This window comes from Pantherophis guttatus, chromosome 3 (assembly GCF_059756535.1).
Source record: "Pantherophis guttatus breed Tessera chromosome 3, ASM5975653v1, whole genome shotgun sequence".
In the NCBI taxonomy this organism is placed as follows: Eukaryota; Metazoa; Chordata; class Lepidosauria; order Squamata; family Colubridae; genus Pantherophis; species Pantherophis guttatus.
The window spans coordinates 193,525,912-193,552,358 of record NC_142065.1 but is presented as its reverse complement, the minus strand read 5'-3'; the positions used below and the strand labels follow the sequence as shown (position 1 = coordinate 193,552,358).

The 26,447-nt window shown below is 40.5% G+C and overlaps 1 protein-coding gene across 1 annotated transcript in view; it reads left to right on the top strand.

Moving 5' to 3' along the window:
* The first annotated feature begins 6,263 nt into the window (after nt 1-6,263).
* The window catches only part of SYBU (syntabulin), a 62,873-nt gene continuing 42,689 nt past the window's right edge, over nt 6,264-26,447 (top strand). The window contains exons 1-2 of the mRNA XM_034422191.2: nt 6,264-6,637; nt 12,651-12,861. Of these exons, the coding sequence (XP_034278082.2) occupies nt 6,611-6,637; nt 12,651-12,861 (238 nt within the window). The 5' untranslated portion in view covers nt 6,264-6,610. The remainder of the gene's footprint in view (nt 6,638-12,650; nt 12,862-26,447) is intronic.

Sequence of the window (26,447 nt, the reverse complement as noted above, 5' to 3'; positions counted from 1 at the left end):
ACTAATAATGCCTTTAACAAACCTCTGCATTTTCCAGAAGAAATCTGAAAAGGCGTCGTTTCTCGATGTTTTTAATTAATCAAGGGCATTTGGCTTGAAGTTGTCAGATAAAATTAGCACTTACAGAAGCAGCAGAAAGAAGAAAAGTGTGAACAGATAGCAGGCTGCCAAAGAAAAGGGAACAGTTCTGTTCCCCCCAAAAAAGAACAAAGGTGGGAAAAAGGAAAATATGCCTATTTCAGAAAACTTTGGAAACCAGACATGTCAAATATGGTTTCTAGGGATAACCTTCATTTAGTGACCACAATCGGGACTGACAGGTTGGCCATTAAACAAGAGCAGTCACTAAGTGAAATTGTGACTGTTCTTACTATCTTATTTCAGCTTTCTTTTGCTTTACAGACTGAAGGATGTAAACACACGAACTGGTCACCAAATTACTTTTTCATCACTGTCCTAACTACAAATAGTCAGTGTCTGAGGCAGCTGCTAAATGAGGACTACTTGTATTGATTATCAACAACTTTTTTTTCTTCCTTAAATGGATTCCAGTGAGCTAATCAAGGTCAGAATCATCACTGGATTCCGTAGACAAATAGGGTCTGTGTGTTTTTTTTAAATTCAGGTTTCCTGGATTTAAACTATTTCATTATTTCGTTTTAAGGTAGATTATATTGAATTCAAATATTGCCGTCTACATGTTTGTTGAACTTTGGGAAAGACACTATCTTCCAAAAGGTAGCTCCTGGACTGAGTTACTGATTAGTTACTGATCCTATGCCATTCCTCAGTGGTGGGTTTCAAATTTTTTACTACTGGTTCTGTGGGTGTGGCTTGGTGGGCATGGCATGGCTTGGTGGGTGTGGCAGGGGAAAGATACTCTGAAATCTCCATTCCCACCCCAATCCAGGGGAAGGATACTGCAAGATCCCCATTTCTTCCCGATCAGCTGGGATTCGGGAGGCAGAGAATAGATGGGGGCAGAGCCAGTCAGAGGTGGTATTTATCGGTTCTCCAAACTACTCAAAATTTCCACTACCGGTTTTCCATAACTGGTCAGAACCTGCTGAAACCCACCTCTGCCATTCTTCTTCACTTTTTTTAAAAACAATGACATTTATTAATTGGGAATATTTGGCAAATTGTTCACTGTGAACATAATAAATAATAAAAGGCCATTTGTAAATGCATATCAAGACACTTATCCCTATTTCACTAATATTAATATTTAATATTAGTAAAGAGGAAGGGGGTCCAACATTAGAATAGAATAGAATGGAATGGAATGGAATGGAATGGAATGGAATGGGAATGGGAATGGGAATAGGAATAGGAATAGGAATAGGAATAGGAATAGGAATAGGAATAGGAATAGGAATAGGAATAGGAATAGAAGCTGGAAGGGACCTTGAAGTCTTCTAGTCCAGACCACTCTCAAGCAGGAGATTCTATACCATTTCAGATAAGTGACTGTCTAGTCTCTTCTTAAAAACCTCCAGTGATGGAGCACCCATGATTTCTGAAGGCAAAGCTGTTCCACTGGTTAATTGTCTTCACTGTTAGGAAGTTTCTCCTTAATTCCAGGTTGCTTCTCTCTTTGATTAGTTTCCAACCATTGTTTCTTGTCCTGCGCTCTGGTGCTATGGAGAATATTTTGACCCCCTTTTCTTTGTGGCAGCCCCTCAAATACTGGAAAACTGCTCACATCAGCTAGGCTTACATGCTTGTCACTGCCCCATCCCAATCCTCTTTATGGTGATTTGGACCTCTACCTTGCAGGGTAGATGTCAGATCCAAGATCCTGTTCTATCTGTCTCGCTGCCCCAATGAATCTGGGAAAGAAAACAGTGATTGCTCAATCCCACTGCTTTGCCTGGTTATGGATGTTATGGGGAAGGTCAAGAAGAGCCAGTTTGGTCTAGTAGTTAAGGCACCAAGCTGGAAAGCAGGAGACCATGAGTTCAAGTCCTGCCTTAGCCATGGAAACCAGCTAGGTGACTTTGGGCCAGTTATTCTCTCTCAGTGCAAACCAACTCACAGGAGAGGAAGTTGCACTGGATATGTTCACTGCCTTGAGTTATTTGTAAAAAAATAATAAAAGTGGGATACAATAAATAAATAAATAGGTAAGTAGGTCGGTCAGCTGGTCAGTATGGCTTCTTGAATAGCTGGTACCAAATGGGCATTTAGCCATTTCTCATCCTAAACTTCATACATAAACCATATATAAACCTAAGTTCTCTGAGAACTTCTGAGAGCTACAGAAGAACTGCTGATTCTCTAAATAAATAAATGATACCGAGGAAGAGATGGAATGGCAATATGACACACTCATTGATGCAAGCTTACTTCATTTGTCAGCACAACCTAAATGAGAAAAGATTTTAAAAATTTGATATGCATCTAAATTATTCAAGCTAGGGAAATGGGTTTATTTTTGCTCAGGTTTCTCTTATCTCCCACTACAGTTACAAGGCAAAGAGAAGGTTGAAGGTTTCCCTGTGGGATTAAAGATTTTGTTTTAACTGGGTTTCTTCCCATATGAGCCTGTACCAAATACCTCTCTCAAATCTTACGCTCAGTTATAAACAAGATAAAAAGGCATTGTGGTACATTAAAGAGAAGCCAATAAAGCCTACATGGCTAGAGACTAGATTAGACTAGACTAGACTAGACTAGACTAGACTAGACTAGACTAGACTAGACTAGACTAGAATAGACTAGAATAGAATAGAATAGAATAGAATAGAATAGAATAGAATAGAATAGAATAGAATAGAATAGAATTCTTTATTGGCCAATTGTGATTGGACACACAAGGAATTTGTCTTTGGTGCATATGCTCTCAGTGTACATAAAAGGAAAAAAAGAAAAAAGAAAAAAATACAGTCATCAAGAATCATAAGATATAACACTTAGTGATAGTCATAGGTTACTAATAAACAATCAAATCATACTAGGAAACAAACCGAACAATATAAATGGTAAAAATACAAATGGTTATAGTCATAAGTGGGAGGAGATAAGTAATAGGAAGGATGAGAAGAATAGTAGTAATGCAGTCTTAGTAACTATTTTGACAGTATTGAGGGAATTATTTATTTAGCAGAGTGATGGCGTCGTTTTGAGGATAGGAGTTGAAACAGTTTATGTCCAGGATGCGAGGGGTCTGTAAATATTTCACAGCCCTCTTTTTGACTCGTGCAGTATACAGGTCCTCAATGGAAGGCAGGTTGATAGTAATTGCTTTTTTCTGCAATTCTAACTGTCCATTGAAGTCTGTGTCTGCCTTGTTTGGTTGCAGAGCCAAACCAGACAGTTATAGAGGTGCAGATGACAGACTCAATAATTCCTCTGTAGAATTAATGTTTATAATTTTTAGAATTGCAAGCCACCCAGAGTCAATTGGCTGAGTTAGGAAGCTACAGAAACTGGATAAAATAAATGAAAAATAAATAAATTGGGGCACCATAACTCAACTGTTGTAAAAGCCTATATTATTCCTGAAGAAAGGAAAGCTGCATTTCTGGAACAGCCATTAGAGGGTACTAGAGGCAAGCAGTCAGCAGAAGTAATGGCCTGTTATACACACTGCACACACTGCTAAATACTAACAATCAAGCCAATGTTAAATACCCAATCAGATATTCATCCCAATTAAGGATGGGCAGTGTTCAAACATGATTGGCAAGAAGTGTTTCCAACCACACTTAGCAATTCTTTGCTATTCATTACAACAGTCCAACTCTTTTTAGCTTTTCCATGAGATTGAAAAAAAAATATGATCAAGAATCTCATCCATTTAGTTGAATGGGTTTCTTAAAAGCAGCATTTTTTTTTTCAGACTTATGGAAAGTTTGGAAAAAGAGGGTCTGTTTTAATGGAGGAAAGCTTTTGCTCATGCAAGATCCAAGCAATTGTTCATACCACTGTATTTGCAACTTTCCTGATGAACAATCCTGTGTAACTGCAGCCACAATCCAATAGCACCCACAAATCAGGGGTGAAATCCAACAGGTTCTGACAGGTTCTGGAGAACCGGTAGCGGAAATTTTGAGTAGTTCAGAGAACCAGCAAATATCACCTCTGGCTGGCCCCAGAGTGGTGTGGGAATGGAGATTTTGCAATATCCTTCTCCCAGGAGTGGGAAGGGAATGGAGATTTTGCAGTATCCTTCCCCTGCCACGCCCACCAAGCCACACCACACCCACCAAGCCACACCCACAGAACCAGTAATAAAAAAAAATGGATTTCACCACTGCCACAAATGAAATATATAAGTAAGCACCCTTTAATATTAAGATTACCATGAACACAGCTGTGCCGTTATCCTGCCAGGCTTAGCCCTTACCTCCTTCTAGGTATCATCTATACTTCCCCTATATTTTCTATATTTTCCTTGCAGCCTGGGCTCTCCTCTCTAAGGGTTAATCAAGCCTTACCCTACTTAGATTCCCAGCTCAGACATGCAGGAGTATATTGTGGGGGGGAGGAAGTATAGTGGGGGAAGGGGTTATTAAAGAATTCTTGAGAGCAGTCACAATCCACCCCACCTCTTTTTAATGTGTGTCATATACAGGTAGTCCTCACATTGTGACCATCACTGAGCTCAAAACTTCTGTTGCTAGGCAAGACCTTTGTTAAATAAATTTCGCTCCATTTTACGGCATTTTTTTTTTTGGCCAGAGCTGTTATGTGAATCACTGCAGTTGTTAAATTAGTAACACAGTCATTAAGTGAATCTGGTTTCCCCATTGACTTTGCTTGTCAGAAGATCACAAACGGCGATCACATGAACCCAGGATACAGCAACCGTCATAAATAGTTGCCAAGTATCTGCCTGTTGATCCTGGGACCACAGGGATGGTGCAACGGTGATAAGCATGAAACACGGTCAGAAGTCGCTTTTTTTGTAATTTCCAACGGTCACTACATGAACTGTTGTAAGTCGAGGACTACCTGCCTTAAGCGATCCCCACCCCCACCCTACGGACGCCCCTGCCAGGCCCCGTTGGTTCTCACCTGCCAAGAAGCCAAGGGAAGCCAGCTACAAGTGGGGAGGGTCAACCAAGAATATAAATTGGGGTGGGAGGCGTCGAGAAGCAAAGAAAAATTAGAGGCAGCCACTCTGCAACCTGGCACCCGTTTCTTCAGGGCTAATGCAAGCGGAGCACATTGCAACCGCCTTCCCAGACTGAGGAACTCCCCCCCCCAACATTCCCCATTTACTGTGCACCCCCTCCTTTTATCTCAGAAAGCGCTGAGACAGACACAGACTTCAGAGGATAATTAGAACTGCAGAAAAAACAATAACTACCAACCTGCCTTCCATTGAGGGTCTGTATACTGCACGAGTCAAAAAGAGGGCTGTGAAAATATTTACAGACCCCTCCCATCCTGGACATAAACTGTTTCAACTCCTACCCTCAAAACGACTTTATAGAGCACTTCACAGCAGAACAACTAGACACAAGAACAGTTTTTTCCGAACGCCATCACTCTGCTAAACAAATAATTCCCTCAACACTGTCAAACTATTTACTAAGTCTGCACTACTATTAATCTTCTCATCGTTCCCACCACCCATCTCCTCCCACTTATGACTGTATGACTGTAACCTTGTTGCTGGCATTCTTTGTTTCCTAATATGATTTGATTGCTTATTTGTTCCCTATGACTATCATTAAGTGTTGTACCTTATGATTTTTGAGGAATGTATCTTTTCTTTTATGTACACTGAGAGCATCTGCACCAAAGACAAATTCCTTGTGTGTCCAATCACACTTGGCCAATAAAGGATTCTATTCTATTCTATTCTATTCTATTCTATTCTATTTTATTTATTTATTTATTTATTTATTTATTTATTTATTTATTTATTTATTTATTTATTTATTATTTATTTATTTATTTATTTATTTATTTATTTATTTATTTATTTATTTATTTATTTATTTATTTATTCATTCATTCATTCATTCATTCATTTTCATTCATTCATTCATTCAATTTATATCCCGCCCTTCTCCTAGTGGACTCTCTATTCTGTTCCGTTCCGTTCCGTTCCGTTCCGTTCCGTTCCGTTCCCTTCCCTTCCCTTCCCTTCCCTTCCCTTCTATTCTATTCTATTCTATTCTATTCTATTCTATTCTATTCTATTCTATTCTATTCTATTCTATTCTATTCTATTCTATTCTATTCTATTCTATTCTGTGTCAATAGGCGGCCGTCACGATTCCCGTCTCTGTCTCTCTGTCTCCCGCACTCACCTACCCACCCCCCTTACACACACACCGGCAGCCGCGATCTACCCAGCCCCGTCGGAGCCAGCATCAAGCCTACCGCCTGACGCGAGCCGACAGTCAGCAGTAGCGGCGGCAGAGGCGGCGGCGGCGACTGAGTCGGACTCTCCACGTGTCAGGGCGGGGCTAGTGGACGGCGAAGGCGGGGGCTGGGGCTGGGGCTGGCCGGAGCTCTGGCTGCGGAGCGCCAAGCACGGGTTCGGGCGCCTGGGAGCGGCTGCGGCATTGGCAGCGACCCGCTTTCTCGCCTCGCCTTCCTTCGCGCCGCCAGCAGCCCGGCTGGCTGTCACCGCCGAGGCCAAGGCGAGATGGGGCCCCTCAAGGAAAGCTGCAAGGTGAGACGGCGACGGGGCGGACGGGAGGGGAAGGGGGGACAGGGACGGAAAGGAGAGGAGTAACCGCGGAGGGCGGGGGGGGGGGTTACAGGGTGGGAGAAACCCCAGGTGTAGCCAGATCTCGTTTCCAACCCGCCCGTCTGCCTGCGTATAAGCTACCTAAAGACTCGTGCCCAGAGGCACACGCGTGCATATACGTTCTTTGGAATGGGCAAACGCGTGAATAGATAGATAGATAGATAGATAGATAGATAGATAGATAGATAGATAGATAGATAGATAGATAGATAGATAGATAGATAGATAGATGATATAGATATAGATATAGATATAGATATAGATATAGATATAGATGATATAGATATAGATATAGATATAGATATAGATATAGATATATATAGATATATAGTTCAATGCCGGGGAGGGGGGGCTACTCTCATCCGTCACCCTCGACCGTGTTGGTCAGCCCCTCGTCCCTCGATGGGAGACTGCATGGGATGGATGGATGGATGGATGGGGAGATTGAATATTTGGTTGGGGGGTGGGGTGGTGGGTGGTGGGGCTGCAGGGCACCCTTATGGGGGGGTAGAAGCTGAATCTGATCCTTCCCCAGCTGAAGGTGTGCATCCTTCACACAACCACACTCACGCACACACACATACACAGGGAGGCTGACATCATTTTCTGTGGCTCTGCCTCTGCTGCGGATCTTTCCCTAGAATGGTTGGGTGGGATCAAGCTCAAAAATAAATAACGTCAGCCCAAAGCTCAGAAAGGTACGCGGGGTTGGGGTGATGGTGGGGTGGGGTGGGGTGGGGTGGAGGGGAAAGGAGAGTAGAGAATGGAGCTCAACATATTACATCAGCTCAAAGCCGGATTGTCTCCCACCCCTTTCCCCGGTGTGGCCCGAGTCTTTTGGGATTCCAGAGTGGTGGTGAAGAGACAGAGAAGGACTCTCTCTCTCTCTGATAATTGTGTTTTGAGTCCCTCTTCCAGCTGATGCCTAGCATAATATATTCATTACTGTTCCTCCCTGGTGATCTCCAAGTCTCTCATTCGGGGAACAGTTTCTTTTGAAAGGTTAATGTATCTTCCTTCTTTGCATCTGACATTGGGGGTTCATGTCTAAATAGATCCCCTTCCAAAGAAAACAAAGCCAAGATCAATTAATATAATGTGATTTATTTTTATTTTTATTTTATTTTTTTGGTTTTCCGAGGTGGGTTGAAATATATGTGGATTTACTGCAGAAGAGCTAAAGGAAAGGAGGTTGATCAGATCCCTGTATCAACCCTAAGAGGTTTTTGGATGTTGCAACAATTCTTTGCTCAAAGATTAACCGTCAATGAAAGGCCGTATCTTCAACTGGAGCCCCGTCATGAGTGGTTCCCTATCAAATGTTCATAATTCAGTAGACTCAAGGACCACTCTTGGCTTTGATCATGTGCCAAAAGGCCCACTGCCAAAATTAGACAGAAATGACACTTGATTTAATGAAATGAAATGAATGATTGATAATCATATTATAGTAATGATACAATGATAATGATTGATTGATAAATCAAATGATAATTCGATAAAGGAATTAATGAAATAAAGACTAAGATTACAGAACTATTACCACCCTGTTAGTTGCATTAACATTTGGAGATAACTGCTAGATAAGCTCTTAACTATGGCAGCCCTTGAGTTTCAGCTTGTTTATTTGTTTATTTATTAAGTAATATGATAAACATGTTCATGGACCCCTTTTTATGCACATTTGTCATATTTATCAATTCTGAGTTGACTCATTAAAGCATCCAGTGCAGTGATGAAATTCAATTTTTTTTACTACCAGTTCTGTGGGCGTGGCTTGGTGGGCATGGCTTGGTGGGCATGGCAGGGGAAGGATACTGCAAAATCTCTATTCCCACCCCACTACAGGGGAAGGACACTACAAAATCCCCATTCCCTCCCCACTCTTAGGCCAGCTAGAGGTGGTATTTGTCAGTTCTCCGAACTACTCAAAATTTCCACTACCGGTTCTCCAGAACCTGTCAGAACCTGCTGGATTTCATCCTTGATCCAGTGGCCCAATGCCAAAGTTACTAATGGAATGAATGCTTAAGATCCACCTAAAATCAGTTCTAGTTGACCGGGGGAAACACCAGGCCAACCCTTGCCCAATCTTGAAAATTTTAAACTAGATCAAGTGGGAAAGAAAAAATTCTAGATCCAGAACCTAAATTGGAGGGTTGGGAAAGCATCGTGAAAGCCATGGTGGACCACTTCTGTATTGCTATGGAGAAAACAGCTTGGATGTGTCAATAGGAGTCAAATTTAGCTCAAAGATTTACCTATGAGATTACTATGATAGATTATGAAACCATTTTGTTTCTAGCCTTACTCTGTCATGGGAACATCTAATACACCTGACAATATGATGCTGTTCAGGTGTGTATGTTAGAGTTGGACCTCTTGTCTCGATTGTATTGGATAGGACAGTGTTTCTCAACCTTGGCACCTTGAAGATGTATGGATCAACTCCAGCAAACACATGCTGGTTGGGGAATTCTAGGAGTTGAAGTCCACACATTTTAAGATTATCACCCTTGAGAATCACTGAGCTAAGGAATCCACTGTGGAATACCACATTGGGGAAAGCTGATTTAGCTGCATCTGTGTTATTTCAAAGATGTATGAAAATGTTTAAGGATGGAAAGTGGCTCCTATAGATGGAAAACCCTCATCCTGTTGCTGAGCCACAAACTTTTCTTTTTTTTCTCTTTCAAGAAAACAAAGTTACTGCTTTCATAAAATCATTAATTTAATTTTTAATTTAAATTTAATTAATTATGATTACAATAATTAATTCACAAAAGAAGATAGAGAACGCAAAGACATACACATTGTTACAAGCAGCGGAAAGAAAGAAAAAAGGAAATGAGAAATACATATAGGAAATCATTCAGCCTAATGCTTAAACACAGCTCTGTTTATTGATTGTACATTGATTGATCAGTCAGTTACGTTGATAGTAAGGAAATTGGTAAACTTAAAGCAAATGCATATTGGCAATTCAAAACAGTAAATTTGGAATGACATTGGCTTCCCAACACATAAAACTGAACTTATTTGTCCCCTCACTCCCATTCTTGATAAATCCATAATTCTTCATACTTTTTTTTAAGTGCACTTTTTAAACCAAAATGAGATCTATCATGGGTCAAACCCGATCAATTAATGTGTATTCATGCTTAATTTACACTTCCAATTAAATGATGTTGTTTGCCAAGTTTCTTAAACATTTTCTGGGATTTCCAATAAATCAGAAGAAAAATGATAAATGAGAATAATTAAATAAAGCTTTAAGACTATTATCAATGAATCCTTTATATTGCAATTGGATATTGTAATTGTTTATTCCAGAATTCCTGGAAATAACTAATACTCACCTTTGCAATCCTCTTTGTGTATGAAAAATATAGGTATGGCATCATCGAAACATGGAAAATATTTATAGTGATATGGAATTTTGTCCAGTACATTTTGAAAGAGTTGTAAAAACAATATCCTTTAACTGAAGATGAGAAGCCAATTCTAATTTTAGACAATTCAAAAGCCATTTACAATAAGTCAGATAATGGCAAAAAGCTGATTTGAAGTAGTAATACCTCTAGCTGACCACAAGTTCCATACCTATAATTTTCCAACTGAGATCATTCAGGAATACAAGTTAGTCTTGGGAATAAGGATCAAAAATATATTTCTGTCCCAAATTCATTTATTTATATTTGGGTGCTGCCCAACTTCAAATCAACTCTGGGCTGCTCACAATATAACATTGTAAATAGATTAAAACACAATGCAAAATAAGTAAATAAGATGAGATTTATTCCCTCTATACATAATCATAGACAAAAACATGTTCAACAAGGGACTCCATCCAACCTGGAAAACTGCCAAGTCTTTAAGGCTTTCTGGGAAACCATCAAAGTGATGATGAATTTTATGAATTAATGAATCATGAATTTTAGAGGACACCAAATGTGCTTTCCAGCCTCTAATGTAAAAATGATTAATGAATAGAGAGGTGGAAATAGAGATAAACTGCCCCATAATGTTGAACAGGTCACACAATAACTTTCTAATTATGATCATAGTGTGTGTTTCTTTTAATTTAATCACTTACGTTCCATAGCAAGGTTAAAATACTGAATATGCCCCTTGACCATAGCTGAAAATCAGAGGTGATTCAGTTACTATATCGTAGCTGCAAAGTAGATTTTAAAAATCTAGAAGGTTGCTCTTTCTGTATATAAAAAAATGGCAAAATTTAATATCTTCTCAATCCATTTTTAAAAATTAGGAATATTTTTACATAGAAGTAATAATCATTTTTACATTATATTTTTACCTTAGGATTTATAGCTATTTGTGTATGATCAAAAATATGTTTATATCCACTAATAAAGAAACTTTCCTCGGAATAAATATTTACAGAATTCAAGCAGTGATTGAAAACCAATTATTACAAATTGTTATAGAAATATTAGACTCTGTAAGAAGGATATGGAACTTCAGTTAATTAAGTAATCTGATAAATTATCAAACTGTAAATATTGATGTAGAAAAATAGGTAGTCATAAATAAGATGTAATAAGATATAATACAGTATAACATTTATGAATAATTTGTATTCAATTCAAATAGTGTCATACTGAAAATCTCCTGTGTTTGATAACAGACCAATTGTTTCAGTTTTACAAATCAGAGATAAAGGAGGTATTTTACAAGTTATAAAGTATCCTGCTAAATGAACAACTAATACCATTTGTAATAACCCTAGCAAAGGAAATATAATACAATGTATTAATTCAATTAAAGCAACAAGAAAATCCACATGGGATTTATTTCAAAAATTGCCATGGTACCATATCAAAGGCCTTCTCTGCATTCAGTGATGCAGAACATCATCACTGGTTTCAATAGTTTTGAATGTATGCTCAGAATGTAGTCTAAATATACATATATGTCTGTAGAGAGTCTCAATCATTCAGGTCATGGTTGTCCCAAAGGTGCTTTTTCAGGAGGCAACTGGACTTTCTTGTTTTTTCTTTTGAAGATGTTTCACTTCTCATCCAAGAAGCTTCTTCACCTCTGACAGGATAGTGGGGAATGGAAGGATTTATATTCCTTGCAGACAGCTGGTCATCTGAATGCTCTTAGCAGGTTGTTGAAGCACTTGGACATTTATCTGTGTCCTCAGGGTCATCTGAGTAGTGCTCCTGGTTCCTGTAGTCTGCAATTTTTTCCTCTGGAAATCCATTCCTACTCCTACTCTATTCAAAGGGTGTTCGTCCCAAATTGTAGAGCTAAAAGTCTTTTAGATCCTTCCATTTCCCACTATCCTGTCAGAGCTGAAGAAGCTTCTTGGGTGAGAAGTGAAACATCTTCAAAAGAAAAAACAAGAAAGTCCAGTTGTGTCACTGCGTTTTTGTATTTACCAGATGAGCTCTTATTTTTGAACTTTCAGACTTACCGTAGCTTGCCAAGTTCTTATCTCTAAGCTAACTGCACATGTCTACATTCTTTCACTTTCTTCTAACTTTCTTTGTTTTCCGGCCAAGAAGTCCAGCAGGAACACTGCCAAGATGTAACTAATTAGATTAGTAAGATGTTTTATTTTCTTTATAGCAAATAAATGAGTTTTTCTTAGAAAATATATCTTCAGGTTTATTTTCTTAAAGTTTACTTCAAGAAAAGGTCACGATCCATTCTCTAATCAAGGTGCAATTACCCAAAAGCAGAATGGGATTAATTGCCACCCTGACAAGTTGCCTCCTGAAAAAACACCTTTGGGACAGTAGTGATTGATCCAACTTTCAATAGAAGAAAATATCTATAGTTCTGATATGAACTGTGGAATTCTCGGTGCTCTTTGAATGTGGTAGTTTGATTGCAGAAGTTACCCATTACCCAGCTAGGTAGCATCATCCGTACGAGTGACACTACTTTCTTTTCCCTTTAGAAGGATCACAAGATGCAGGACAAGGAATTTTGCCGCAGCCGGATTCCTCGCCTGGTACTTCGGCCTCATCTCCCCCAGCAACATTTCCAATACCAGAAGGTGTCTCCAGCATCCGAATCCCCCTTTTCTGAAGAGGAAAGCAAAGAATTCAACCCTTTAAGCTCATCTGGAAGGTCTGCCAGGACAATCAGCAGCAACAGTTTTTGCTCAGGTATTAAAGAAAGAATGTACATCAATTAGGATAACTGGCTGTTTTTATACTATCATCATTGAATGGTCTTAGTGGTCTTCTAATCCCCACCCATGCAACTTTCATTTACCGTGTTTCCCTGAAAATATGATCTACCCTGAAAGTAAGCCCTAGCTTGATTTTTAGATGTGCACCCAATATAAGTCCTATCCCCAAAATAAGCTCTAGTTAAGGCCCCCCTGCCCATTCTGAGGTGTACAGGGTAGAGTGAGACGCACGGGTAAAAAGCTAGGGGGGGATGTGAGATGGAGCTGCCCTACTTACCAGGCTTCACACACCCCAACACCTGCCTCGCCTTGCAGGCCCACTTCTCCTGTGGCTGCTTGCTTGCACGTGTTGTCCCTGCCTCCAATCCAGAGCTCTGTTATTGGCTGCTGAGGGCTTTCTGGAAGGCCTCTGATGGCAAAATGGAGCCCAGTGAGCAGCGGCAAGCAGCTGCAGAAGAGGTGGGCTGGCAGTGGGCTCAGTGCCGCCGCCACGAGGTGAGTCAATAATTAGACATTCCCAAAAATAAGACCTGGTGCCTTTTTTGGTGGCAAAAAAAATAAGACTTATTTTGGGGGCTTGGTCATTTAGAAAGAAAGAGCTTTCAACTTTCTTAAATTCACCATGAAAGGTTTACTTTTACTAAAGCCAAGTGGTTACAAGATAGGGAAAAAGCCAGATCTGAGGTTTGCGTACAAAATCTACCTCCTTACTTTCTCTGGTCCTCCCTCCCCCTTTATTTCCCTAGTGGGGAAATTCAAACAGGTTGTTTTGGTAATGGTCTTGGCAGGCTCAGCGATGGTCCACATTCCATTCCCAGACTTGTGATGGCTGACCAATGTTTCTGGCAGGCACTTGCAGTGGTTTCAGTTTCTGGTTTTACCTCCCTCATTCCCTCCTCCTGGATTCATGGCAGTCTGGCATCAGCAAAACAGAAATGAGGTGAAGCAGGATGACCGCACTGACAGTTGCCCTCTCTCTACCACTGGGGATATGCACTTATGAATTTATCAAACCTCCATCTAAAGATGTCTAAGTATGGGTAGTTTTCAACTTACGACGCTACTAACAACTGTTCAACGTTACGTTTGAATCCCAAAAATCTACTTACAACCTAGTTTTGAGGTTCCTGCAGTCACATGACTATATTTTGGACACTCAGCAACCAGCCTGCAGTTATGGCTGTTTGCAGTGCCTTATGGTTACATAATCATAATTTACAATGAATTTGTCAGAAACCAGCATTTACTTCCAATTTCCAAAACTCCTCGTAGTGATAAATGGGTTTGCTCAACAACCATCACATTCACTTTATAAGCAGCATATTCATTTAATGACCACTGCAATACAGGTTGTAAAATCAATTCTAGTCACATGGGGACCTGTTTTACAACCGTCATGAGTTATGATGGTTTGCCGAGCTCCATTATGGTCATAAGTTGAGGATGACCTGTATGGAATTCATTACCAGAACGATAAACTGATGATCATTATTGAAAACTGGTCTTTATAACTGTGGGAGAAAATCATCTCCTTTCCACGCTATACAATTCCATAGCCATTCTGGCACATTTGGAAGTGTAAGCAAGTGCTATTAATGTTGCTGTGATGGGCGTGGCCTGTATAAAACACCTATTTCATAGAAGGGAAAACTGGTCAAACTATTGGTCAAATCAAGTAATTTGTCTAGGAATCGGGATGCATGCCAAAAGTTAAGTGCAGAGCCCCAGATGCAGACCAACAACTTTGAATCCAGCCATTTGCCCATCTATTGCCCAAGAAAGAAAGATTTGTAAAGAAGTTGCCCAATAGACATGAGGTTTGAGCCTCGAAACAGTAGACCAGAGGTCTTTAAACTTGGCAGCTTTAAGACTTGTGGACTTCAAAGTTGAAGTTCCCCAATAGACATGAGGTTTGAGCCTCGAAACAGTAGACCAGAGGTCTTCAAACTTGGCAGCTTTAAGACTTGTGGATTTCAACTCCCAGAATTCTCCAGCCAGCATAGCTTAAAGCTGCCAAGTTTGAAGACCTCTGCAGTAGACCATCTCTTTGAATGCAGAAGTCTTTCTCTCATTTTTGTATCCTTCCCTGGACACATACTACTGATACCAGAAATGGTATTTAGCTGGTTCAAACCGGTTCGGGGGGAACCGATAGTGGCCCCGGTGTAATGCTGTCCTATTTAGCCACGTTTTCAAGGCCGAGTGCATGCACAGAAGGCACGCACATGAACAAAGCGCAAGCGCGGAAGGCCAGGTGTATGCGTGGAAGGTGCACGCGCGAAGCAAACGTGCAGGTGCATGACGAGCCAGGGGTAAGAATATGTGAAACCCATCTCTGACTGATACCTCTCTGATACCCATACTCAAACATGCATGTGTAGAACCTTTTCCTTTCTTCTAACCCAGGTCTCTCAGCTACTTCCTGCCCATTCCATTGGGTCAACTTCTTCCTTCTCTTCACATTTTTATAGGATCATCTCCTGCTTTCTCTGAGTTTCCTCCTAACCAAATGGTGGCAATGGAGGCTATTTTTCTCTTTTCTCAGAGGATAAGAAATACTCTAAATGTTAGTTTGCACACATAGTTTTTTTTTTTCTTAGTGACATGAGAAAGGTCCACAGCTTCATACTCACCATGTTGCCTTCTCCCCAAGATAGAAAACTGCAAAGGATTTGGTGATCGTGAATAGACCAGCCTTAACCAACCAATTCTAGATGCGTGGAAGGGGGTATCAACTGAGAATCCTAGGAGTTGAAGGTCACAAGATCAGTCATAAAGATCGAGGTCACACATTAGTTTCAGTTCAGAAGATTTGTTGCTCAATCTTGTACACAAGAATCTAGTCAACTAATGAGCAATACTTAATTGGTGCCAGATAAGGGTCAATGATGGGTTGGATTTGGGTCATTTGTGGTAACATAATGACTCTAGGTTGATGACTCACTTAACTCCTCCCTAGCTCTGCCCGCTTTTCTCCTACACATACTAACTGTGGTAGAGTCTTTTTAAAACTCTAGAAGGACTGGGAAGAGGTGTCCACATATGGGTACATATCAGGGGTGGGTTCTGAATTTTTTTACTACCGGTTCTGTGGGCGTGACTTATTTTGTGGGTGTGGTTTGATGGTCATGTGACAATTCTTTAGGATTTAGCAGAGGTACTGGTCTACCAGGCTTTTAACTGCTTGCAGAGCTGTACCGGTCTACTCATTTGTTTTTGGAGGCACCGGTCTACCCATTTGTTTTTCGAGCGCCCTGGTCTACCACCACACTGCCTCTTAACACTGATCAGCTGTAGAGCGGCCCTTTGAAGCCCGGGGGCAAGAGTTTAAACAGTTTTTTCCCTTCTAGCTGATCACCTGGGACTCAGGAGGCAGCGAATAGATTGGGGGCGGGGCCAAATAAAAAGTAAGAATAACGGGGGGGGGGGTGCAGGAGGCCCCAGCTCCCGAACAAAGAGAACCAGTTTGGTGACGTCATATCGTCACCACTACCGGCTCGGCCGAATCAGGCCGAACCAGGAGGAACCCATCACTAGTACATATGCAAAGGAGCAGGGCTTTGATTATGCAGTTGCAGCCACCATCTTGGTCTTTAATCCCCCACCATCCACAGACTGTCTATGGGCAAAACATCCTCCAAGTTCCTTTTTTTCATTGCATTTTTGCCATTCAGTATCTTTTTCTACAGGGTTTTTCATCCACTGATGCCTACTTAATGAGACTGTGACTGGAAAACACAGAAATAATTATTAAAACGTTCCTTTAACTGGTTAATGTTGCCACTTTGGATAAAAAGGACTGCTTTAGCCAACCATTTCAAATACTGAACTATCAATACCATCAAAAAATTAACTATTTATAGAGTCACTTGGGGGCAGTTGTTCCATTCCTTGCCAATTAAACCTATGGAGAATCAGTTGGTTTGGTGAGTGATAACCATCATTTAATTTGTCAAAAACATGCTTCCCAAGAGGCACAGCTTGTTTATTGCTTGCTTCTTCCAAGTGTTGTTATGCTTCAGTACCTGCGGTAGAGCTAAAATAATTGTTGATGAGATGTTCCATTGGCTAAAACCACGAACTACTGTTTGAATTAGTAGACAATTATTTTAAAATCTGCCTGAAAAGATGGCATAGCTCTTTCACAAACGTTGCTGGGGTTTACACATTGTCGACAGATGTTTGATGTTCTTTGGTCACCCAGTATAAAATATGTGGCTTATCCAGCCTTCACCAGCTTAATAGATTCCAGATTGCCCTTCCTGGCTGAGGGATAAACGTTGCTGCCCAAGGGCATCAGGATGGAAGGAATTACAAATTTCTGATTTTATAATCCGTTAATGCTGTTTAATTTATTTAACTCATTAATATTGATGATCCACCAGAAACAAACTCTAACCCAGAGGTCTTCAAACTTGACAGCTTTAAGACTTGTGGACTTCAACTCCCAGAATTATCTAGCCAGCATAGCATAGCTGGCTGGAGAATTCTGGGAGTTGAAGTCCACAAGTCTTAAAGATGCCAAGTTTGAAGACCTCTGTGTCTAACCCATTGTAAGTCAATGATCAAATCTGTCAGCAGAGATGATTCTGGTAGCTGTAGTGTGCAAATGAGGGAATATCCTTCTCTTCTTTGTAGATGATTTTGAAGGGTGCTGTGGATTCAGTTTCTGAAAGGTGCTTTAGAACATGATCGTAATACCTGTCAGTAGCATATTTAAAAATTTATAACTGTGGAAGGTACCCTTGTGATCCTGCAAAAAGGACAACTGTGTTCCAAATCAGGGATCTCCAACCTTGGCAACTTTAAGCCTGGAGGACTTCAACTCCCAGAATTCCCCAGCCAGACTTCTGGGAATTGAAGTCTGCCAGGCTTAAAGTTGCCAAGGTTGGAGACCTCTGTTCCAAATAGATGCTTGTTTGCATTCCCGGGTCTTCAAAGCTCATTTTGGAGATTAGAATCAAATTTCTACATAGCCTTAAGGCTTAAACTAGGATGGGGCATAAATGAAGCCTAACCCTGGCTAGTATTGCATGTCCAATGTTATCGAGCAAACCTAATCAACATGTTAGAAATAGGAAAGATGAGTTTATATTTCACTGACATCAAGACCCCTACAGGTTGCCCAGTGCTGGATTAGTGGATTAGAACTGAAGAATGCCAAATTCAATCCAACTTCACCATGAAGTTTACTGGGAGAACCTCAGCCTCACCTGCCTTATATGGTTGCTGTGGGGATTAATTTGGAGGCATTATGTGATATCTGGAGATACTTGAGGATGAACAGAAAGATATAACATACACATGGCATAAGTGGAGCAGTGGTGGGTTTCAAAAATGTTTAATACCGGTTCTGTGGGTGTGGCTTGGTAGGCATTGCGTGGTTTGGTGTGGCAGGGGAAGGATACTGTAAAATCTCCATTTCCTCCCGATCAGCTGGGACTTGGAAAGCAGAGAATAGATGGGGCAGGGTCAGTCAGAATATTTACTACCGGTTCTCTGAACTACTCAAAATTTCCGCTACCGGTTCTCCAGAACTGGTCAGAACCTGCTGAAACCCACCTCTGAAGTGGAGGCATTCTTTTATAACAATATAGCAAGGAGTACTGGTTCCATACAAGAAAGATTTGGGAAGTCTTGCTAAAGGAGAAATATGACAACGCAAAAGTGACTCTTTAATTATATATGTTGCAAGTATACATAGTTTTCTGTCCCTTTAATTACAATGGCTTCTACCAAAGAATGTAAGAGTGAATAAAGGTGATGGAAATTCCAATAGGAATTCTTCAGAAAGAGCAATGGCTACTAAATAATTCCTGGTAGTGGAAATTATTCCTTCTCAATGAATTCATCCGAAGCCTGGATGATTGTTTAGCCTTCTGAATTGATGCAAACCAGTTCAGATCAAAAGACTCAAAGAGTCTAAATCAATTCAAACCGATCTGGATGTTTTTTACACTAATATTTTAAAAGATCATAATTAATATGAATCAAAACTGATCCAATCAGAGATTTGTTATGAACTGATTTGGACATCCAAATTTTCCAAATCAATACGAACATTCTAACTTAATCAAATGCCATTAATTTGATTCTATAATAGCCACCTATTTTTCAGTACTCCAGTATAGAAAATATATTGCAAGTAATGCTTTTTTTTTTAGTATTCTATGAAATTCAAACTAGAATAGTACTATTTCCAGAACACGTACCATTTGACTTTGAATAATATAGACTATTGTGTATCACAATAAAACTGTAATAGAAAAGCATACTTGATGAATATGAATATGCATAAGTATAACATGGTAAATCTTGCAAAATGATTACTATGGCTTCAAATGAGAGGTACACAGAAACTAAAATTAAGATTACTTAAAACATACCAAATTATATAGACAGATGTGCTGTAAGAATATGAGAAAATCATGCCATTCACTCCCAGTCTAGATAATTGCTTCAGATGGTAATGTGTTCCAGAATGGAAATTGGTTGCTTATACTTTGAAACTTGCTAGTTAATTATCACATTTATGATGCTTTCAGCCAGTGAACTGAATAGTTACCTCTGGATGGCAATCAATCTAGATTAACTCATCACAGTTCTAGAATAAAAGAAATATTTTCAGTTGCTGAGCAATGGTATATAACCTGCCTTTGTATCTTCCAGAATATAGGGTTGCATTGCCCTAGGTATTTGTGTAATAGATGGAAGTAGTTCTAAATTTTAATAGAGGAACAGGCTGAGCTGGAGGGCAGAGTTAAATACGTCATCAGTATGGAACATTTTACGCTCCCACAAGAGATCTAAGTCTAACTCCCTCCCTCATGAATTCTATTGACCCTTATCTCTAGTGCCAATGTAGCTTTGACTGTTAGTTACCAGATTCCTATGTATAGGTAGCAATAATAACCTTTTCTGTGCTTTGAACTAAGTGAATTCTCCTGGTTATTTGTGCCTGACAATTTTAGCAACACAAGTTGTTGTCTCATCTGCATCTCATGCTATTTCAGCTCTAGTCCTGAGGATATGGCATCAGGCAATGCTTTTTAGAAGAAGTAACATTGCCGAATCTGTAATCGAATGTTTGCTTGACTTGCATTTCGTATCTATTCTTTGGCAGGTGGCCTCATAAGTAACTGTGGCCTACACATGAAAAAAGAAATGATAAAAATAAGATTGGCTTGCAAAATGTTCATGAAGATGTTTAGAGGTAGTATTTAGCATTTTGAATAAAGTCCTCCACCTGTCCCCAACTTGTTAACCACTAAATGCACTGGAATGAGAATCTCCAGAATGCCCAACCATCACTATGTTGACTGGGAACTCTGATGCTTATAGAGGGGTCAGCAACCTTAAACACTCAAAGAGCCGCAACCGGAAGGCCCCCGTTTAATTCTGGAGCCAACCGGATGTCCAGTTCTCCCACCATAGAGTCTCCTCCTAGCGCGGTATCCTTTTTCCGCTGCCGACCAGAAGTCTAGTTCCCCTACCATAGAGTCTCCTCCTAGCATGGCGTTCTTTTTCCTCTACCTGTCCTAGCTGAAAGCCCTGTTGGTGACAGGGAGCCACAGCAGAGGGATGAAAGAGCCACATGCAGCTCCAGAGCCGCAGGTTGCCGCCCCCTGTTATAGACCAAACCATTTGAGCGGTATCAAGAGGAATCTGTAACTGATGTGTGAGAGATTGCAGAGAGGTTGGAAAAAGAAGGCAACCACATAGTAATAAACAATCAAGAGATAGCAGCAGGTGAATTAACTCAGGGGTCCCCAACCTCTAGGCTGCAGCCCTCTAGGAAATGATGGGCGAGCTTGTGTGTGTGTGCATACTTGTGTGAATAGCAGGCAAGCACATGCACACGTGCTCCATTTGCATGAGCAGTAGGCACTCATGCCACTTGTACAAATAGAACTGCGAGCACAATTGAGTCCAAAATTTCTGTTTCTAAGGAGACTGTTGTTAATTGAGTTTTGACCCGTTTTATGACCTTTCTTGCCACAGTTGCAAAGAAAATCACTGCAGTTGTTCACACAGTTCAACACAGTTGTTAATCGAATCTGGCTTCCCATTGACTTGTCAGAAGGTCGCAAACTCTGATCACATGACCCTGTCATGTGACACCACCGCTGTCATAAATATGAGTCACTTGCCAAGGGTCTGAATTTTGATCATGTAACCATGGACATGCTAAAATGGTTTTAAGGAGCCTTGGTAGTACAGTGGTCTAAAGTACCCTGTTATTAAGACCAGCTGCCTGCAATTACTGTAGGTTCGAATCTCGCCAGGCTCAAGATTGACTCAGCCTTCCATCCTTTCTAAAGTAGGTAAATTGAGGACCCAGTTGTGGGGCAATAAGCTGACTTTGTATAAATATACAAAAGGATGAAGGCTATTGCTTAGCACATTGTAAGACGCCTTGAGTCTCCAGAGAAGGGCGGCATATAAATCAAATTAAAAAAATAAATAAAAAAAGTGTGCAAAACAGTCATAAGTCATGTTTTTTCAGTGCCGTTGTAACTTGGTCACTAAACAAACTGTTGTAAGGTGAGGACTACAAGTAATGCATAAACGGCAACTTGATCCAGGTGGATAAAAATCTTGGAAGCATTTGAAAACACTCAAAGAGATTCTGTCTTAATTAACTCATCATAACTGAAGCTGATACATTTTTCTTATAGTGTCCAAGTTTCTGTGTTTCTACTAGATGAGCATTAAGGGTTATGGCCATAGTTCTTATGTCCTTCATCTTCATAACTGAAGCTGATACATTTTTCTTATAGTATCCAGGTTTCTGTGTTTCTACTAGATGAGCATTAAGGGTTATGGACATAGTTCTTATATCCTTCATCTTTATAACTGAAGCTGATACATTTTTCTTATAGTATTCAAGTTTCTGTGTTTCTACTAGATGAGCATTAAGGGTTATGGACATAGTTCTTATGTTCTTGATCTTGCCAAATCGGGTGAGATTTAACATGATGAGGTGTACAAGGTTGCAATTACAATTTGGACTTTTCTGCCTAGATGAATGGCAGAAAAGGCTTCAACTTAAAGGATGCTTAAAGGATACATCCAGAATTGATGTGTGTTGCAGAAGAGGTGACGTTCTGGTTTAATCTGTTTTTAGATGGCTTCTATTCTTCAATAATGCTCTGACCACACAATGTGTCCACAGTTGAAATTTGATGCCAACCTTTCTTGGCAGCATCTTCCAGGCTCAGCTGTGCTGCAAAAGAGGTGTTTCTAGAAGGAACTATACTAGGACATACTTGTTCGGGCAGTTGGAGAGGAGAACATTTTCATTTTGCCAATTCTCATTGCATCTGAATCCCATTAACTAGATTTCACTAAAAACAAATGAACAGACCTTTTCCAACTGGGTATGAACATTCTGAAAAACTGAATAAATAGGAATTGGATACTCTTCTCTACCTCCTCCGCCCCTTTTCCACCCTTAGGTTTGGATTTCAGCTGCAGGATTCATATGTCAAGCTGAGAAAAAACATTCACCAGAAACATTCAGCTGGCTCGTTCACTTCAGATTATTTTCCAGTATTAGTTCTGTTTTCATTATAAGTTGCACAGCCACTTTGGAACCATTTTTCATGTAGATTGAGGCATATTGGCTACCTGAGCTTTAAGGTAGCTGTTCCGAATAGATGAAATAAAAAGTAAGTTCTGCTCATTTTGGAAAAATTAAGCCATTTACCTTAAGGGATCCAGAATGAAAAAGCAAGATACTAAAGGAAATGTATTTAAATGTTCCAGCAGTATAATATTGTGTATCAGATCCCTAAGCCTATTATTAACCTATCACAGTAGATATTTCTAATAAGATATGCCATATATTCTTTGTTATGCTGTGTTCGCTGCCTTGCAGATTAGTAATTTAATTTTAGCGAAGAAGTCGCACCTCAAAAATGGCACACAATCTGATGCCTAGTGAATACATAAGATCCACTTAATTAAATGTTATACAGTATATTGCAAAGAATGGGTTAATACACACACATGCATTTGCTAGACAGAGGTAGTCCTTGTTAAAGCAACTGCCTCATACCTTAATCATTCATAGTTACAACGGTGATGAAAAAGTAACTTTGCCACCAGTCCTCACATTTACAACCTTCACAAGTCTGTAAAGCAGGGGTGTCAAACTCAAGGTCCGCGGGCCAGATTTGGCTCATGGGGTACTTACATCTGGCCCTCAAGGCCGCCCTGGAAACAGCAAAGGATCGGCCCACAATGCTTCTGCCAGCAAAAACGGAGGTCGTGAGGGCAGCCCTCCCGGGATCTGTTTTCACTGGCACAGTGCTGCAGGAGGCCGGTGCAGATGAAAATGAACCCCGGGAGGGGCGCCCCCCCAACAAGCTGTGTTTTTGTTGGCAGAGTGTTAGCAAAACAAACTACTAGCAAAAGACACATTTGATCACACGAGTGATGTCAAACTGGCCACACCCACCATGGCCACACTCACCATGGCCACACCCACCTTGCCCCCCTGAGGTCAAACAAAACCCTGATATGGCCCTCAGTGAAATCAAGTTTGACACCCCTGCTGTAAAGCAAAGGGAAGCAGAAGTAAGATCACAAGCACAGTCGCAATTTCACTTAGCAACCACTTTGCTTAACTATTGGGTTGCCTGTTCCAGTTGAGGTTGCTAAACAAGGACTACCTTTTTATCCAGGTAGATATATATGCATTTATAATTATTTTTAAATCAACTATATTAAATAAATAGAAGAATGTATGTGCAAAGCTACTGTGTGTTCTGGATCAAGGTACAAATTTTGCCAGAATTTAGTAGTAGTACTTTATTGTCATTGCACCAGAGGTGGTATTCAGCAGATTCGGACCAGTTCTGGAGAACCAGTAGCAGAAATTTTGAATAGTTTGGAGAACTGGTAAATACCACCTCTGGCTGGCCCCACTCCCATCTATTCTCTGCCTCCTGAGTCCCAGCTGATCGGGAGGAAATGCGGATTTTGCAGCAACCTTCCCCTGGAGTAGGGAGAGAATGGAGATTTTACAGTATCCTTCCCCTGCCATGCCCACCAAGCCACGCCCACCAAGCCATGCCCACAGAACCGGTAGTAAAGATTTTTTAATCCCACCACTGAATTACACCTCATACAACGAAATTAAACGCCATCTTCAGTGTATATTATACATAAGAAAAACTATAAAAGATAAAACAAAAACACACATCCTTCACATTCTATGCAATTGAAGTGAAAACCCCTGATATTGCATTAATATTGCACTAATCAGTGGAATTCAATATGGTTATTGCCCTGGGATAGAAGCTGTTTTTCAGCCTATTTGTCTTTGTTTTTATTGTCCTGTACCGTCTGCCAGATGGTAATAGTTCAAAAAAAAAAAAAGGGGTGCCCAGGATAAGATGGATCTTTAAGAATGTTTTGAACTTTCTTAAGGCAGCAGGGGCTATAAAGCTCTTCCAAAGAGGGGAGAGGGCAACCAACGATCCTCTGGGCAATGACAACTTTCTGGAGCTCATGTATGATGAGTGCTGAAATAAACCTGTGGAGGGATTGATTTATCCCCAAGCAATTAAAAAAAAAAGATGTTAACACCTGGTTGCAGTTTTTTGGGCCAGATTGTTGTGGCCCGTCAGCGGCCTGTGCGGATTGTAGCTGATTCTGACAGCGAGGAGGCTGGTGTGGTGTTGCGCCAGCAGCCTGTGCAGCTGGCACTCGAGTCAGACAATGAGGAGGCTGGAGAAGATGTGGTGCCAGAGGCAGGGATTCAGCCAGGGCCTTCAGAACCTCCAGAAGCTCCTTTAAGTGAAGAGGATGAAGAGGAGGAGCCTCTTCTCGATGCCCGGGCGCACAGAGCAGCCAAAAGGCAGGAGTGGCTCCTCAGGAGGAGGTCTCCTCAAGAGTAAGGCTTGGGGCTAATTGGCCACTCCCTTAGCCTATTTAAGGAGGAACACCCACTGAAGCAATTTGTAGGGAACAACTTTAGTTCACTCTACTTTGCGTCTGGATTCTCTGCAAATTGCTTCTGGGCTTTATGCCAACCTTAGTAAGATTGTGATTACTTTATCTTTGGTTTCTTGTAGGCTGTTAAGAAAGTTTATTAACAGCCTTTGTTTTGAAAAAGACTGAGTTATTTTAGTAAATTAAGTGTTGTACAAACTTTGTGTGTGCTGTGTTCTTTGGGATCCGTAGCTGGGGCAGAACACAGATAGACCACAAATGGTTCCAGAAGACAACATGCAGCTGCATTATGGGATATAGCAAACAGGCTACCTCCCACCTTAGCCATGAAACCCATCTGGGAGCCAGTCAGTCTCTGTCAATCCAACCGTAAGAAAAGGAGTAGTAGAAACGGGGGTGGAGTTAAAAGAGGGATCAGCCTAGAATCCCTAGTCTCAAGCAGTACTACTTGAATCCAACTCCCCTTGAATCCCATTGGCCTTTATCTAACTCCAAGTGGGTGGTAACTGTTAATTGACAAGATTCCTGTGGATAGGCAATTTACCAATAAATCAGTTTAATTGGACGTGTAGATCTTTTGTATCTGACACCAACCCACCTCATAGCATTGTTGCTGTGAGGAAAATAGGAGGAGGAAGGTATACAGGTAGCCACAATTTTATGTTATAGCCACAAATTTATGTTGCTAAGTGAAAAAATTGTTAAGTGAGTTTTGCCCCATTTTGTGACTTTTCTTGCTACATTTCTTAAGTGAATCACTGCAGTTGTTAAATTAGCAACACGGTTGTTAAGTGAATCTGGCTTCTCCATTGATTTTGCTTGTCAGAAGGTGACAAAAGACAATCACGTGATCCTGGGACATTGTAATCATCATAAATATGAATCGGTTGTCAAGCACCTCAATGTAAATCACGTGATCATGGGGTGGTTGCAACGGTCGTAAGTGTGAAAAATAGCCATAAGTCACTTTTTTCAGTTCCATTTTAACTTCGAACGGTCACTGAATGAAGTGTTGTACAGTAGTGGCCAAAATTGTGGAACCATTTTGGGAAAAGTGTATTTTTGAGGTTTGATGGCTAATAACACCACTTTTTGGGGGGGAGTTTCAAGATAAATCATATTCCACTGCTGGAATGGCCTGGGAATAGCCCAGACCTTAACCCAATTGAAAATCTATGGAGCCGACTAAAGAAACTTGCTAGTCAGACGCGACCCAGCAATAAAACCCAGTTAATAGTAGCAATCATCAATCTTGGTTTCACATTATAACAGCTGCAGAACGAAAAGACTTTGTTCCCTCCAAGGGAAGACGTTTTAAGGCCTCAATTCATGCTAAAGTATTAACTGACGTGATAATTTTTGGATATCTCATTTTTTCTACATGTTTCACTTTTCTTCTTTATATTGTAACTGCTATTCTAATAGCAAATCCTTCTTAAAAGTTATTGCATTGCATTCTTGATTAAATTATCTTTCCACTGATACATAAGTTTATAGTACTACTCCAAAAAAAGTGGTGTTATTAGCTAGTTTTAGAAAATACACCTTTCCCAAAAGGTTTCCACAATTTTGGCCACTACTGTAAGTCAAGGACTACCT